Source organism: Ursus americanus, chromosome 6, assembly GCF_024610735.1.
Source record: "Ursus americanus isolate L20-20 chromosome 6, mUrsAme1.1.p, whole genome shotgun sequence".
Lineage (NCBI taxonomy): Eukaryota > Metazoa > Chordata > Mammalia > Carnivora > Ursidae > Ursus > Ursus americanus.
The window spans coordinates 66260275-66278134 of record NC_142132.1 but is presented as its reverse complement, the minus strand read 5'-3'; the positions used below and the strand labels follow the sequence as shown (position 1 = coordinate 66278134).

General features: G+C 41.6%; 1 protein-coding gene across 3 annotated transcripts in view; it reads left to right on the top strand.

Moving 5' to 3' along the window:
* TAF5L (TATA-box binding protein associated factor 5 like) overlaps positions 1 to 16790 on the top strand; it is a 29871-nt gene extending 13081 nt beyond the window's left edge. For all 3 annotated transcript variants that reach the window (XM_045783127.2, XM_045783128.2, XM_087863109.1), the window contains exons 3-5: positions 395 to 499; positions 7880 to 8604; positions 14767 to 16790. In XM_045783127.2, coding sequence (XP_045639083.1) covers positions 395 to 499; positions 7880 to 8604; positions 14767 to 15564 — 1628 coding nt within the window. In that variant the 3' untranslated portion in view covers positions 15565 to 16790. The remainder of the gene's footprint in view (positions 1 to 394; positions 500 to 7879; positions 8605 to 14766) is intronic.
* Positions 16791 to 17860: the final 1070 nt, after the last annotated feature.

Here is a 17860-nt window from a genome sequence, read left to right as displayed (position 1 = left end):
GGGCATGAATTTTTACTGAAAGGGCCCGCTAAGTGTCCATCATGATGGTTGAAAATAGACCCACACCGAGGCCCATTATTGTAGGATGTCAGAACATGGGGTCAAATGCTTTCAGATATGTCCCCCATGAACTTATGTACCTATCCTCTCTCATTCAACTTAATCCTGTTTTTCATTCCTCCACTGTCATTTTATTTTGGATATCAGGAAGGAGAGGAGATGAGTGTCATCGCTCAGCCATATTTAACCAGATGCCCAACCATACTTTGAAAATCTACTGAAATATCCATTGCTACTGCTGCATATACTTAATATCCTCTTGCATCCATCTTCCCACATACTGGATTAATAATTGTGTTTCCCATCCCCACCTTATGTATCTTTTCCTCCTTAGTCCAATCAGAATCCGGTTGTGCCAACATAGTGTCTGCAGCCCCTTGCCAGGCAGAGCCCCAGCAATATGAAGTACAGTTTGGACGACTACGGAATTTTCTCACTGGTAAGTGCTCAGCACTAAGAACTTCCTCTTACTAAGAAAGAATCATGCAAGTTTCCCTCAGAACCTACTATATTCCAGGGATGGTGTACTTGGTACAAATTCGAAGGTAGTTAGCACAGTCCTTGCATTCAATCTTAACGATCTATTGGAACTCCTAGGAGTGTCAAATCACAAGTTAAAGTTTGCAAGGGCTAGGGCTCTCAGTGTTTTGGTCACTGTTTTGTCCATGGCTGTAAGCAGAGTGACTAGAACTTGAGTTGAAACAGTGAAAGTTAAATTAGCCATGTAGAGAAGCATCCTGAAATGCAGAGAATTTGAAGTGTGCATTGAAATCACTATTAATAGTATAGTACATCTCAAAATGACCTTTTCCCTTTATTTCCCAAAGCGCAAGACACTAGTCCTCATGAATCAGCAAGACCAAAAAAATTAGAGGTAGTTTAGTCCAGTTTGTGGGCGGTGTAATGACCCCTAAAACACAAAATCAGTAGATATGAGTTCCAATCAGTTCTTTTAACTCACTGTATGACTTTTTAAATGAATCACTTTAAAAAATGGAGTTGTTCAGCATCTCTGGTGCCCTAGTTTTTTCATCTGTGAAATAAGGCAATTCAAATGTATAACCAAGTGATTTGATCCCGTCCTAAGATAACTGATTATGATTTTAATGTTGGAAAGATTATTGCAGTGAGGGAGACCTTGTTGATTCACGTTATTAATCAAAGTCTTTTGTTGAGTACTTTATACAAAACACCTTGAGGTGTAAGAAATAAAAAACTTTGCCCTCAAAGGGTTGAGAGTAATTAGCAGGTATTGGTAAGTGGAAATTGTAGTTAAAACACTTTAAGGATATTTCATTTTTCTTTACTTATTTGAAAAAATTCTCAGGATAATAAGTTTTAATGGTAAAGATGTATATAAGGCACACACACACACACACACACACACACACACACGAGATGCATGTAAGGTGATCAGTGTACAGACCACAATAACATACCTCGTTTTACATCGCTTATGGTCGTCCTGATTTTACTTGACCCTCACGATGATCTGTATTTTTTAAAGGAAAGAGTCCACATTTTCTGTATTCTAGGGAAAATGGCCAAAATGTTACAAGAAATAAAGGTTACAAAATAAAACCTTAGGGTTATCTTATCAGCCTCAGAGTTACTGGAGTGATGGAATTCATAAGTATCATCTGTTAAATTGTTACAAAAATGAAAACATCATGAAGCTTAACGGTTTAGTAAAAAGTCTGTTATGTTTAAACTGAAAAGAAAGTTCCATTAAGATCCTCATATCATATGAATGTTAAATATCTCAGAACAATGATCAGCTGCTTTCCGTCTCCAGTAAGGATAATAAAAGAAAAATTGAATTTATAAGAAGGCTTTCATTCAGAGGTAAGCAAGAACTTGGAGATAATGCATTATGTAATCACTGGCGTTGGTTTATGAGGCTTTAAGCAAAATTTTTTTTAAATTTTAAGTCTTTAGAAAGACATTTTACTCTGTTTTTAAAATGTAACTGTATTTCTTTCCCCATGATCACTTTCTCTCTCCAGGCTACTGGTGGGGAAGGTGGTTTAAGAAGGAATGCCTGGCTTCTCTCAGCCTTTCTCTTTCATTCACTCAGCTGATATTTATGTGAGGCACTGACTGCTTGCTGGGCTAGATGTTGCAATAGGACATATTGATGTGGAGCCTACTGCCTAATGAGGGAAACAGACAAAAGCATAAAGCCCCAGTGTATCATTATAATAGTGATGCCCTCCCTGTACTCATGCCATGAGATGGCTCTTGTCATAGACGTGACTTATTTCCATTATGAATGACACTCGTGACTGTAGTGACATATCGGTTTTTGTTTATATTTTTTAATCACTGAAGCACAGTTGTAATAAAATGGACTCATTGAAATAATTTTATTACAGAACTATGATTATTTTTCACAATGAAGAATACGTCTAATTGATCACTGATGTGACTTATCCTCATGCAAAGTTTTCTGCTTAGATTTATTTCTTTGAGGGGTGCTTGGGTGGCTCAGTGGGTTAAGCGTCTGCCTTTGGCTCAGGTCATGATCCCGGGTCCTGGGATGGAGCCCTGTGTTGGGCTTCCTACTCAGCAGGGAGTATGCTTCTCCCTTTCTCTCTGCCCCTGCCTCTGCTCATGCTCTCTCTCTAAAATAAATTTTTTTAAAAAATCTTTAAAAAGTTTATTTTGGGGGGCCTCTTGTTGTTTTTCTTGAATATTTACTAAAACTCAATGTAGAATAGCTGTTGACTCCTTGTGTGTGATGATGCTGGTTTTTTCCTAATATGTGGTACCTTTTTATTCTCCTCTCCTAATTTCCTTCCCCCCCGAACTTTAAATTTCAATAAATAGTAATCTCTTAACCCTCTCCTTTGTCTTGTTTCAAAACTGAGGAAGTTGTCTGTTATTTTACCTATAAGGCTTTAATCCTCTGGGCACAGGTTATTTGGAGGGGGTAAATATTTTTTGTGGGGTTTTTTGTTTTTGTTTTATTTTTTGTTTTCTTTTTTTTTTTTTAAGCAAGGTTTATTGAGCAATAGCCAAGTGATAGCACAAAGCTTCCGAGGAGGGAGGGAACCCAAAAGTGTTGCCCTGTTTTTGTGTTTTTACAGACTGCTTTTCCTGGAATGGTTTTCCCTACCCTCAGGTCTCTGAAGAGCAGTCAGCCAAGTGAAATGAACACATGTTTTCTGAGCACCAGGATAAAGTATAAGATACAGTCGTCAATCTAAATAGGGAGCAGTCCTAACATGAGAAAGCTAAAAGTAAAAGTTTTTAAATGAAGTTCAAATACGGTGGAAGAGTTTTCCCAGGCCAGGATGAAATCAGTGCTGACGTTTGCACGTAGAGGAACTATGGAATGAAAGGAGAAGATGGTTTGGACGGAGTAGTCAGAGAAGGCCTTACTGAGTATCAGGAGGTGGAATTTAAGTTAGCGTTTGGAAGATGGGTTGGATTTCAGTAAGCTGTGGAAGAAGAGAAGTAGGAGGATTCGGGGTATGTGCAAAGACGTGAGCAAAAGGGCAGAGATGGCGATTCTTTGGGCAGGAACAGTGAAGGAAGTGGCTTTGTTGAGAATGGGGTGTTCAGATTGGAGATAAGGCCAGCCACATTGAAGCCAGTCTGAAGAGAGACCTGACCATCAGGACTAGGAGACAAAAGTCTGAAAGCAGTTGTTGAAAGGGTCTGCAAGTGTGATGACCAGGAGGCCAGCCTAAGGTCCACACTGCAGTACTGGAGAAGTGAGCTGGAAAAGGACCACAGCTCAACAGTGCTGTGCAAGAGGAGAGCAAGGTCTGGATTTCCTAGTTAAAAGTCCCAAGATAGACTCTCCAAGGCTCAGGATTAAAGGAGGAAGAGTTGAGGATGACTCGGGCTCTGTGACAAATGGGGGCTTACGCTCTATTGAGCAGAAATAAGTCAGGTTTTTTACATCATTATGAGGGTGTCCTCCTACTGGATAGCTTGCAGTAGGAAATTGGAGGGTAGTATTTAAGAGAAAGATACAGACTTGTGATAAAGAACTCAGTATCAGTTTCATGGAGGTACAAATGCCAGTTTTATGAGATGATAAATGTCAAAGGAAGATACAAGGGAAATAAGAGCATCTCGGGCTATAGTACCCTAAGTGTATTTTTCCTCCATAAGTTATCTGTGGGGGAGAGATTCTGTGAGCTCACCTGGTGCTCTGGGCCCTTTTCTCCAGGAGGCATAGTAGGAAGAGCATAGACTTTGGAATCGAGCAGTCTGCGTGTGAACGTGGGGCCAGCTGTGACCCTTAGACATGACGATAGATGTCAAGTACCTAGGCCACAGGACGCACACACTCAGTGTTCATCCTTGACACAAAATGAGTATGTGAGGAATGAGAGAAGAGGAGCCCTAAAGGGAGGGAGGTGAAGAATCGAGCTGGGCAGTGTGGCGTTGCAGAACAAAAGACGGGTGTGAGGTCAGTGGGGTCGGACCCCACAGAGACAGGCAGGAGAACGAGGGCTAACAAGCTTGGTGTGCGTTTAACTTAGTGTCCTTTTCACGACGAATTTCCGCAAGCTCTGTGAAAAACGTCCTCTTACTTCAGCACCAGCAGAGTGTGGTACCAAGTAGGAGTCGGCTACCTAGCCAGCGGAGAGATGGACAGAAGGAAGGACGAGCGCACTTGTCAGAGGATGTGTTACTTTTGAAATTCGAAAAAATGTATTTCAAGCAAGTACACTTTCAGTAAAATATAAAGTGTATGTTATGATTTCAAGGAAACAAGATTAAAAATGAGAGTTAAGACTTATGTGAGTCTTACTTTGTTCCACATAATGAATGTTGATCAAAATTTTATTTTATACCTGACATACTGTTCTCTTCAGACGAGAGAGAACCATTAAACAATTTTGAAACTGAGCTGAAACAACAGTGAATTTCAGTAAGTTTTAAAGTAGTGCAGTCCTGTCTCTTGGTGGCTAGGTTTTGGGTTTTTTTCCTGAACTTATTAAACTAAAATGCCTCTCATTCTGAAAAATAAGCCTAAAACTAAGACTTTAAAGAGTTGCAAACAATCCTTCATCCCAGTAGAATATACTGGAAGTCTAATTGATAAGGGTTGAGTTTGTTTGTTTTTTAATTAGTATTTTGGGGGAAAAATTTTCCAGAGGTCTTCCAAAGAATTACAGCATTTAAAGAAATCCCAAAATGTGAATTAGTCAGGATCCTCCATAGAAACAGAACCAGTAGAATGTATATAGAGAAAGATACATTTTAAGGAATTGGCTCATGCAGTTATGGAAGCTAGTGAGTCCAAAATCTGTAAGACAGGAAGGCAGCCTGGAGACCCAGGAAAGAGTTGCAGTGCAAACCCAGAGTCAATCTGCTGGCAGAATTCCCTCTTCTGGGGAGGTCAGTTTTTGTTCTCATAAGGTCTTCAACTGATTGGATGAGACTCACCCACATTATGGAAGGTAATCTGCTTTACTCAAAGTCTACTCACTTAACTGTTAATTTCATCTAAAAAATACCTTCACAGAAACATCTAGATAATGTTTAAGTATCTGGGCACTGTGGCACAGCCGGGTTGACACAGAATTAACCACCCCAAGTCTATCCCCTGTCAGTTTGGTACCCATATCTCCCTTAAACTCCAAATAACGATGATTAACAAGGTTTTTAATCCACCTAACATGATACAGCTCTCCTGGGTACAACCAAAAATGTACTAATCCCTTCCCCAGAAGAGAAAGCAAAGTCCTTAGGTGATTTACTCTTCTCCTTGTTATCTTGTAAGTTAAATACTATGGTGTGGAGTTAACCACACTTAACTACTCTGACAAAAAGTAAGGGTAACTTATGTACATAATAAGGGAACAAGAGAGGGAAGAAAACAAAGATATTTGCTTATGTGTAGATATATACATACATATTCATAACAAAATGAGGATAACTTAAATAATTAGTCTTCATTTCTGTAACTGGTCACATACTTCATAGCTGGTATTTAACTACTTTCTTCCACTACCCATTCTGCATTTTCTTTGTCTTCAGCAAACGCGTCAGCTGGTTCTGGTTCTTTACTGGATAGGGTGACCCACATCTCATTTCTAAAGAGTCTTGGGCCTTTACTGGTCCTACCTGGATTAGATTTTTATAGTTTTCCATTAACCTTAACCACAGGGCGGAATGATACTAAGAGATGCCCTAAGGGATCTCCTGTATTGCAGACATGCTCTGCCTTACCTCCACTGTGGACTAGCAGTCCAATGTCCCTTTCGTAGTCAGGATCAGTCACTCCAGCCAGCACCGTAACTCCCTTCTTGGCCTCTTGAAGACATGAGGAGCCCAAAGTGGCCAGGTAACAGTCTTAAGTTTATTGGAATCATGTTGTAATTTAAGTTCATTTTCTAAATATGTCTTTGAGTAGGGATGCATTTATTCTAAAATGCACATATTATGCAATTAATTTACCTGTGATAAAGTGAAATAGGGTATTAAGCAGAGATAGCATGCTGGTATCATTTATCATCAAATTAGGGAGGTGAGATTCCCTAATGTAATGTTCCTGATTTTGAGCCATGTATGGATTCTTTTTCATGAAGGAAAAAAAAATGCTAGTAGAAGTATTAAATGCTGACTTAAAGCGTTTCAATATTAATTTACTTAAATATATACAAACGTTACACAAGATATAAAACGTTTATGGTTACTGTATTTCTGTATGAAACCAAAACTCATTTACGAATACAGTACAAGCAAAACCACAAAACAGCAAAGTTCAAATTAGCAGCAAGTGAATATAATAGATAGATTTTGCCAGAACTAATCTGCTGCTCCACGTGGGCCAGAGGCTGGTCCCGATGGCTGTGACACAGACTAGTCTGCATTCAGCTTCCCGAGGTGCTTGCGCCCTGCGTGGGTCCTGCTTCCCCGCTCACCTGCGGCTGAATGGCTGCGGAACCCCTGCGCCATCCCAGCTCACTCCGCCCTCACATATGTGGGTGTCGGGTCCACCTCTGTGCTTTCCTCATTTGCCTGTGGCAGTTAAAGCCAGACACTTGAACATCCTCTGTCACGTAGTCACATGGTGTTAAAGTCTCAAATAAGTAAATGTAAAGTTTAGTCTTAATGACATGAAAATGTCTCATTTGTAAATTATCACTGCAAAAGAGTAGTTTTGCTTTTTAGCCAACGTGATCAAAACGATGACACTGGCAAATATGGGACAGTTTGGGGTGAGTGTCGTCATCTTGGTGTTAGGGTGTGCCAGCCTGCGTAGCGAGGCATGTTAACGAACTCACTAAAATAAGTACTCTGATAATACTGTTGGATGATGGAGGCCAAAAGTAATCACAAAACAAAATAGAGCACTAAAATCATATGTCAGTACTTGCTTAATGGCCAGCCAGATAATTATGAATATGCCTGTGTTTATCGTTTTTAAAAATTATCAAACTAAAAAGGTTCTCTGAAGAACTCACATTCTCCCAAGAATATATCTAAGGACCCTCAGAGGTCTGTGCTCTCCAATTTGAGGAACACTAATGTATTGAGGAAAAACAGTAAACCTCGAATACCTGGGTACAAGCTCCTGAAGTGCTGTGAGAACTTAGGCAAGTCACTGACCCTCTCTGGGCAGCCAGTTCCTGATTTGGGGCCGACTTCAGGCCCAGATTGGCTGGACTTCAGAGTCCCTGCTCTTCTTTCTTCAGTCGAAAACTGTGAGTTTCCATAATTTTATGTTGGGCTTATATTTCAGTCACCAGTCCTGACCAGAATGTGTTGTGTGATGGTGGGCTCCCCAGGAGGGCCACATTATTCTTTGAAATTATACTGATTATAAAGCCCTCACTTTTTTCCATTATAGATTCTGATTCCCAGCATAGCCACGAAGTGATGCCTCTCCTCTATCCTCTCTTTGTCTACCTCCATCTCAACCTGGTCCAGAATAGTCCGAAGAGCACAGTGGAAAGTTTTTACAGCCGCTTCCATGGAATGTTTCTGCAGAACGCTAGCCAGAAGGATGTCATTGAGCAGCTACAGACCACTCAAACCATCCAGGACATCCTGTCTAACTTCAAGCTTCGAGCATTCCTAGATAACAAGTACGTGGTCCGTCTCCAGGAAGACAGCTACAACTACCTTATCCGCTACCTCCAAAGTGACAACAACACCGCCCTGTGCAAAGTCCTCACCTTGCATATCCATCTTGACGTGCAGCCTGCCAAGAGAACAGATTACCAGCTCTATGCCAGCGGCAGCTCCTCTCGAAGCGAGGGCAACGGCTTGGAGCCCACTGACATGCCCGCCCCTATTCTGCAGAACGAGGCTGCCCTGGAGGTCTTGCAGGAGAGCATTAAGCGCGTCAAGGACGGCCCCCCCTCCCTCACTACCATCTGCTTCTATGCCTTCTATAACACAGAGCAGCTGCTGAACACCGCAGAAATCTCCCCGGACAGCAAGCTGCTCGCTGCTGGGTTTGACAACTCCTGTATAAAACTGTGGAGTTTACGATCCAAGAAGTTAAAATCAGAACCCCATCAAGTAGACGTGTCCCGCATCCACTTGGCTTGTGACATTCTGGAGGAGGAGGTATGAATATCATTTTTCTTCCCTACACCTGCCTTACTAATTTGCTTAGAATTCTTACCAAACATGACAGCTCTTATGGAGAATGGACTTCATTATTTCCTCCACCGTATAGCTAAAGCCAGACTAATACCCATGTAACCTGTAGCCGCTGAATTCCTGCTCATGCCTAACCTTGGAAGACATGAAAACTATGTTTAACAACATTAACTGAACATTATTAATGATTAGTCAGTGTTTATTACTGTCTGAATATGGACAATATTGCTAAGCCTAATTAAAGACCCTTAGCTAATACTGAGATTTACAGTGTGTGTGTGTGCGTGTGTGTGTGTGGTGTAAGTGTCTGTACGTTGATGCAAATATAAACAATTAGAAATAGGATTACTGGGTCAAAGGGTCTACATTTTAAACTGTGATGAATGTTGTCATTTTCCAGTCTCATCAACAGTAAGCGAGAACACTGTTTGCTCTTCCCTCACCAACACTGGGTGTTGTGGCCTCTCTGAGGCCAGTGCACGTCCTCTGGCTTTAGTGTGCTCCAGGGTGTTCCCAAACCCCAGCTTGAAAAGTGCACGGGAAGTATGGTTGTTATTTTATCCATCAGTCAGTATAATGATTTGGGATGGTTACTGAAAAGGGCAGGCCGAGTGGCCTGAGTTTTGGGTCACTGAGAATCACTGCCTTAGAAAACATGTACACAAAGAGATAAAATTGAACTTCACAGAGTTAACTTTCCCTGCGAGTGGCCCCACAAAAGCTGGGAGCTAGAATATTCTTGTCATCTCACCACTGAAATTCAAGTAGCTCTACCTCAGGTTACTTTCAATGGAAAATTCTTTGCATGGGGTTGAAAAATTAAGGAATAAAAAAAAACCAACATTCAAGTTAATTTCCACAGATGATAAGGATACCAAGAATATTGGATGCACAAAATAAGTCCTTTTTTCCTATTCTTGTTTTCTTAGTCAACTTCCAGTTAGCGTGGTCTTTGAATTTTTGTTTCTTGTGACTGAGATTATAATTAGAGGAGTTTGTTGAGTAAAAGGTCTACATTCCAATGTACACACTTTGATTTCTAGGATTTTATGGTACCCTCCAAAATTTTTTTATTGCACATGTATTTGAGTTTTAAAATTTCTTTTCCTAAGAGGCAATTCTAGCCTGTTGAGCATTCTTCACATACAACTGAAGGGTGCTGCCATAATTGATTCACAACTTTCTGTAAATACAAGGAAAATTATTCTTCCACCGACCTTATTAGCTTGATGACATTGTGTTTGGAGATTATTCTCAGCATTACAAATTAAAGGAAGATAGCAAAGATAGGTAGATACAAAGAAGAAAAGAATATTAGACCAAAAAAATGTATAAGATTCTACCCTGGCTACCACTGAAAATTAGTCTGTGACTTATTCTGTGACAATTCCCAGGCTTTGGAAGGTATGCATTTGAAGACCCAGAAGTGAAGAATAACATGAGGAATTCCAAGAAGTGAAAGAAAGTCAGTCTGGCTGGAGTTGGGGGGGCTAAGACAGGTAGCAGCCTGGCACCACAGGCTGTGCTGGGATTATGGTGACCTGTGCTGGGGGAGTGGCGGCAGGAAGGGAGCACAGGGACTGGTGAGACAAGAGCTCTCTTACTGGATTCAGTGGAGGGGCTGGAGGGAAAGGAGGAGTTGAGGATGACATCTGTATCTCAGACTGGACCACCTGGGTGGATGGTGGGAGGTGCTGTTCCTACCAAGAGAAGATACTTTGTTTAAGTATCTTCCTGATGTGTTCCCTATTATCCACACTGAAAGTACTGTAGATTCTGCTACAGTAGAAAGGTACTGCTTTCCTTGCGAACAAACTTCTGTTTCATTTTAGAACTAAAGTTGAGATCTTCTTATCATGTCACAGGGTTTCCTGTTTGGGATTTCTACATCCCCCACTCATTTTGTTATAGCAGTTTATGGAGATTTTTGTTGTTATGGGGTGGTGGTTTTTGTGGGGGGCGGGGGGACTTGTTTTGGGGTTTTTTGGGTTTTGAGGGGTTTTTTTGGTTGTTCCTGACAAGGAACATTTTGGGGAGAAGCAAGGTATAAATCAGTTCTGGTAGTTAGTTTTTAATATGTCTTCAGTGAGAACTTGACTTTTTTTTCCTTATAGAATTCACAATTAAAATAGAAATTCTTAATGCAAAGGTCACAAATTCACATGCCTGTAGAAGCCAAGTAGGTAAATATAAGTGGTAAAGCTACCTGGATCAAAGAGATGGTAGGAAGTATGAAAGCACGTGAAAACCCAATTAAAAAGCCAGTTTGCAACCTCTGCCTTAATCTTTGTGAAGTTAGTGGATAAAATGTTTTCATAGTGGGTATTTAAAATATTGACCAGACCCACCAATTCCATTTTTAGGGATATACCCAAGAAAATTGAAAACATGTGTCCGCACAAAAACTTGTACACGAATGTTCGTAACATCCCGAAAAGTGGGTACAGCCCAAATGTCAGTCAGCTGATTAATAGATAAACAAAATGTGATATATCCATGTAATAGAATATTATCCTGCCATAGAAAGGAATGAAGCTACGTAGACATGAGACATGCTGTGTTGTGGATGAACCTTGGAAACATGCTAACTGAATAAAAGAAGCCAGTCACAAAGGACCACATGCTATATGATTCCATTTCTAGGAAATATCCGGAATAGGTATATCCATAGAAACAGAAAGTAGATTGATGACAGCCGGGGGCTGGGGACAGGGAAATAGGCAGTGACTGCTAATGGGTAAAAGGGTTCCTTTTTGAGGTGATAAAAATGTTCTGTAGTAGATAATGGTGATAGTTGCACAACTCTGTGAATATACTAAAAGTCATTGAATTATACTTTTAAAAGAGTGAATTTTATAGTGTGGGAATTATATCTTAGTTTTAAAAAGTCAAAAACAGTAATCAAAAGCTCCTATGAGGGCATAAAATTTTCTCTATTAAGCCAAATAAAACTGGACTTACAGCACTGGCCTATAGCTTCTGATTATCTGCAACTTAAAGATATTCTAGGTTAACCTTCGAAAAGCTATTCATTGGCATTGCAGTGCTCCTCTTCCCACCAGGACCAGTAGCCCCCATCCTGTCTGAGATCCTCCATCCCGTGTTCCATACTAAATGCAGTTGGAAATGAGGTCCACCTTTCACTCTTGTTGATTAGTAACTCTGTGTTTTTAATATTTGAGCAACATGGCAGAACCACAGATACCGTATCAAGGATTTGCTCTTCGTTTCAGGTATGTGTACACGATCACCCTCGTCACTGCCAGCCTCCCGCCCTCCTAGCCCAGCACTACAGCACCAGTATTCGGTTCATGTACTGGCTAGCGAGCCTTCCCCCAATCCAGCAGTCTTTAAGTTTGAAAAGTAAAGAAGTCAGTGTTGTATAATATTCAGTTCTGTGATTTGTATATAAAACGATCGTGTAGGTCTATGCTGGCCTAGAGGAATATAATGTGAGCCGTGTTTGTAACTTTGATTTTTCTAGTAGCCACATTAAAAAAGTAAAAAACAATAGTCAATTAATTTTAATAATGTATTTTATTCAATCCAGTATGACCAAAGTATTATCATTTCAACATGTAAGCAATATTAAAAGATTATTAATGAAATCTGTTACATTCTCCTTTTTTGTCCTAAGTCTTGGAAATCTGGTGTGTTTTACACTTACAGCACATGTTCAGCTCAACTAGCCAATAGCCGCCTTTTCTATTCTAGTTCGGGCCACCGTCATCTCTCCCAGAGAGAGCAGCCCCCCACTTGCTTCCAAATCTTAACCCACTCCCAAGCCCAGCCAGATTTAATTTCTTTCATTTCCATTGGCAGCTAACGTTGGGAAAAGAGCCCAAGGCTTAATTTCAGACCCCCCCAAAAGTACCCTCAAGCTAGGAAAGATGAGTGTGAGCTGAGGCACTCTGACCCTCCTAGTCCACGAGCAGACATCCATAACAAGTCTGAGATTTTTAGGGCCTCCATGGTCTAAAGCAGGGCTTAGCAAACTATGGCACAGGGGTACATAAGATAATGTTTGAAAGTCTTTTTATACTTACTTTTCCTATTATTTTTAAATTTCTTATTTTATGCATGTTTTATAACACACGTAGTATGATTCATTATTACACAAATGTACTTAACAAATTAAAAATTCCTATTTGGGATGCATGCCCATTTACTATAGGGTGTTCAGTCAATTGTAGGGAGTTTGGGGTTTTGTCCTGTGAGCATGAAAGGTAGGAAAGGGAGAATCTGGGGTTGGGCATGTGTGAATCAGCTGCTTGTTCAGAGTTTTAGCTTGACTGTGCTGAGGCCCTTGTGGGACTGGGTTGAGCCACAGAAGAAAATGTGGCTGGATTATTTTAAGCTGTGGTCCTGGCAAAGAGCTGATAGTGATAGTCAGCAGGAATGCTCTGGTTTCCCCATCTCTTGGTCTATAGAGTCAACCAGGCGCTTTTCCACATGCTCCGGACAATCATCAAGACCCCCGGGGAGTGCCAGCTTGACTCCTGGCGCACCCTCCTCTTCCCATGTCTGAGCACGCTGTTTAGGTCCCCCTAAGGAGCTGGAAGACCCGCTTCCCTAACTTCCTGCTCCAAACAAAGACCACTTAAGCCTCAGAGATGGTAACATGCCCTTTAATCCACCACTCACTTTCAAAGGGTCTCTGTAATTCATCTGGGGTCGTTTTTTGCTCCCACAGTTTTTATATAAACTTTCTGGTGTACAGCAATGAGTCATCCTTGAAATTTTAAAGTGTTGTCGTAACCTCTTTTGAAAGGAAAATTACTAATATTCTTGGTAACACTTGGTAGAACGTTAAGCTCCCAAATGCTTATGTATTTTTAACGTTGAGTGTCTGGAATAGCCATTTTGAATATTCATGGACATCAGTGTTTATTTTCTCTCAACTTTTTCTGAAATCTGTACACATTGAAGGCGTTTGTTTTATTTTGAATTTAATAGTTTTCAAATGGAAGTTAAAAAGATGCCATTTTCCTGTACAAGAACTTAAGGCCCACAGACATATCTAAGCTAACAAAGCCGATTGGTTCAAAACTCTTCTTACTCCTCCTCCTTCTGGTGCTTAATTAAAACCCACTCTAATTTGTGAATTCTTGGATAGAGACAGCTATAGTGTTAAGGAGCTTGTCTGTGAGGGAATGAAGGGAAAATGGATTCCGAACAGAAATACTGTCCTTGTGGGGAAGAGGGTGGGGAAGGGGCTTTCTCCCTTGGTACCATGAGCGGCTGTCTTCTTTTCTGTCCCCACACACAGGAATTTAGTTCCAAGAGTCCCATGAGTCACTCGGCTTTGTTTAAAGCCATTCTGAACCCATGACTGGCTTGAGAAAATATTTGAGACCCTCCAGAAAGTCAGAGTTTTAAAACGTCATCTTTATTTCTTTTTGGACACTAGCAGTTTAAGCGTGGTCACAAAGTGTGAGTGTCATTCATTGATAACTGCACCTTTCTGGTTTACTATTTGTTCTGATATGTCCAGGCTTTATTTTGGCTAACCTCCTACAATGGTTTTATGTTAATTTTGAAGTGAAACCATGTCTGCCTTCATCCTTGACCCCACTCATGGGAGTAAGAAACGTGCCAGGAATTTTCTTAGTGGAGTAGAAACAGGGAGTAATGTGGCTTATAAAGCAGCTAAAACTGACGGATGAAGACAGGCCCACAGAATAAAAGAAACTGAGAACTTAATGTAAATTCAGAATTAAATCTTTCCAAATGATGTCTAGCAGGATTAAGAGTGGAAGTTACCATGGGCGATCTTTTAAGCAGCCTTTGGAATCTGTTGTGCTCAGCCTAACACTAAGGTCCACAGTTATTACTGCGTAATAATAGCTTTGCATTTGTGTACTTTTAATTTGACATAGTCTTAGCTGCAAGATGAATTTGAGGAAGACAATTTGTAAGTTGCAGGAGACTTCTTACTCAGTTGTGCAATTATGAGTTGTTTTCCCGGGGTCACCCTTAAGGGCAAGACTGCTGTCATTTACTGGGCAGATGCCATTTCCCAAGTAGTGGCTTTTTTTTTTTTTTCCTGGACTATTCGGCAGACCACTAAACATTTTTCCCTTGTGTGTCTCTCTGCCACCCGCCCCTCCCCCCTACTGTCCCCAGGATGATGAGGATGACAATGCGGGCACAGAGATGAAGATACTACGGGGACACTGTGGACCAGTGTACAGCACAAGGTTCCTCGCAGACAGCTCAGGGTTGCTCTCTTGTTCTGAAGATATGTCCATTAGGTACTGGGACCTCGGGAGTTTCACCAACACTGTGTTGTACCAAGGACATGCCTACCCTGTGTGGGATCTGGACATTAGCCCATACAGCCTGTACTTTGCCAGCGGGTCCCATGACCGCACCGCGAGGCTGTGGTCATTTGATCGGACGTACCCGCTGAGAATATATGCCGGACACCTGGCAGATGTGGACTGTGTCAAATTCCACCCTAATTCAAACTACTTAGCCACAGGCTCGACCGACAAGACTGTCCGGCTGTGGAGTGCTCAACAGGGCAACTCGGTGAGGCTCTTCACGGGCCACCGTGGCCCTGTGCTCTCTCTTGCCTTTTCTCCCAACGGTAAGTACTTGGCCTCAGCTGGCGAGGACCAGCGGCTGAAGCTATGGGACTTGGCCTCTGGGACTCTTTATAAAGAACTGAGAGGTCACACGGACAACATCACCAGCCTCACCTTCAGTCCGGACAGCAGTCTGATCGCGTCTGCGTCCATGGACAACTCGGTGCGCGTCTGGGACATCAGGAACACTTACTGCAGCGCGCCTGCCGATGGCTCGTCTGGTGAACTCGTGGGCGTGTACACCGGGCAGATGAGCAATGTACTGAGTGTGCAGTTCATGGCCTGCAACCTTCTTCTAGTGACTGGAATCACACAAGAGAATCAGGAACATTAATTTTTTTTAAATCTTTGTTGTAACGGACTGGGGCAGTAGTGGAAAGCCTCCAGGTTGCAAGTCTTAGGACAAATTGATATTGAATCACTGACTGACTGTGAAAGACTCCCTGCTTCTCCCCCTTCTCCCGTGCAGACATCCTGAGCTCATCACTCTTTCACTCGGTCCCCCCAATGTCAAAGGACTGGAAGGGGACAGTGCTCTGATTGGACATGAGATGGAGAATGAGGAGGCTCTGGAGGTCAGCTTGCAAGTTCTTACAGAGATCCCACCCGTGTCCTCGTGCGAGCACCTTCGTGTCTCTGTCTCATTTTCCCGCGTGGCACCCCGAGATGCTGCTTACCTCGCTGCCGGGTGCTGCGTTTGGTCCGAGGATGGTTGCGGGGCACTGCCACGAGGAGCGGTGCCACAGGGTCACCGCTGCTCGGTCGGCGGCTGCGGTGCGAGGGATCTTGACTGGTGTAGGAATGCGGGGGTGGGAACTAGGAACGGGGGCGGGGATCATCCTGGCAAAAAGTCTTTCCTTTTCCGTAATTACAGAGAACCAGGATTTTTTATTATTATAATTATAATTATTATTATTATTGAGAAGAGGAAACCTAGCACTGGCAGAGGGGCCTTCTCTGCTCTCATCTTTCAGGTTTTACTCCTGGCACTGGCTGTGATACTTGGAATCTTGAGGTTCAGGGAATTCAGAGAATTTGGTAGCACAGTGTTTTGGGAGAAAGGGAAAATTTCTGGGTGACGGTTGGATCACTCCGGCTGACATGTGTCTAGAAGTGGGTGGGTGGGTTGGTTTGAGAAAGTCCTGGGCTCTTGCAGTGATGGTGGGAGAGGAAGAGTCTCCTCATGGCTGCACTTCTGTGAACAGTTCTCTCCCCTGCAAGGACACATTGTGGTAAAGAAATGACAAGAATTTGAAGCGATAAGTCAAAAGATAGAATTGCAAGATGTGAAATTTCCAAATGCGCATTTATTCGGAGGTGTGGCTCTCTCAGCGTCTTTTCCCCTGCCATCATTTGCTCCCACCTCCTGCATTGCAATAGCGGTTTAACGAACACTTTGTGAAACAAATCGTAAGTACACATGTACGCATCTAAAACTGTGCTTTGAGGATGAAGCAAGTTCGATTTCGTGGAAAAAGGATTAAATATTTCTGTTTTCTGAAAAGAGTTATTTTGTATTTTGTTTTCTATTAAAATGTATTTAGTTTCAAAAAAAAAAAAGTGTTGTCATCTCATTTAAACTGTGAGGGCAGGCGGGTGTGTGGCCTGTCCTGGGGTGATGTGCAGCCCACCTCTCTTTGGGATGATAGCCACTCATGTCAGCCAGACTGGCCCCAGCGCAGGTACACTCCCACCTGTTCCTGTGTTCTGTTCAGCTTACTTTGAATCGTGCTTCCTCTTGGTAACATTTAATACTGTTTATACATCCAAGATCGCCGGTTGCTAACAGGAGACAACATGTATTTTACCATCTAGAGTAATTTGGGAAGATCCCACTTCCAGTTTTCTTTAATGACCCCATTATTAAATTTCTAAGGGGCATACGAACTGTGCTATTTAACTAACTTAAACTATTTCTCGAACAATTCCAGATAAAGGACTCGTTCAAAAATTTAAATGATGCCAGAATTTTTTTAATGTACTGTGAAACACAATTTTCTGGCAAGAACACCAAGAATTATCCGGAAACTAAAGACTCTAGAATTCCATGCCAAAAGAATTTTTTTTACTTGAGCCTAAGATGCTAATAGGAAATGTTTCTTCTTCATAAAAACCTATATATTTGTAACAATGTAAGAAGGATCCGTTAGCGCCTCCACCACTTCCACGTAGTGTGTGGTGAAGAAGCCCAGATAGGATTCAAATGTGTTTTGATCTGTAATAAGTGAACTCTTAAGTTAAATTGTATGGTATGTTGCTAGAAACAATGAAGTCCCTAAATTGGGCCAAATCATTCTCAGAAGTGAAAATAGCAGTGATTAGGGATGATTGGAAAGTCTTTGTGTTTGTTTTTGAATGCAAAATGTTTTTGATTAAACACAAAAATGCATTAGGTTGCTCAGTCTTCAAATTACCGATCATGTATATACTTTGTAACTGGAATTCAGGCTCTTAATGATCTGCATGTTTGGCCTCTTTTTTTTGAACTAATTTTAATTTGGGAGAATTTAACTTTATAGAATGCCCCTCACAACTTCCCCCAGAATCTTAGAAATATCCTAAGGGGTATGTACGTATGTTTATGGCCACAAGGGTGCATAAGAACATAGTTAGACTCTTGAGGGTGTGCT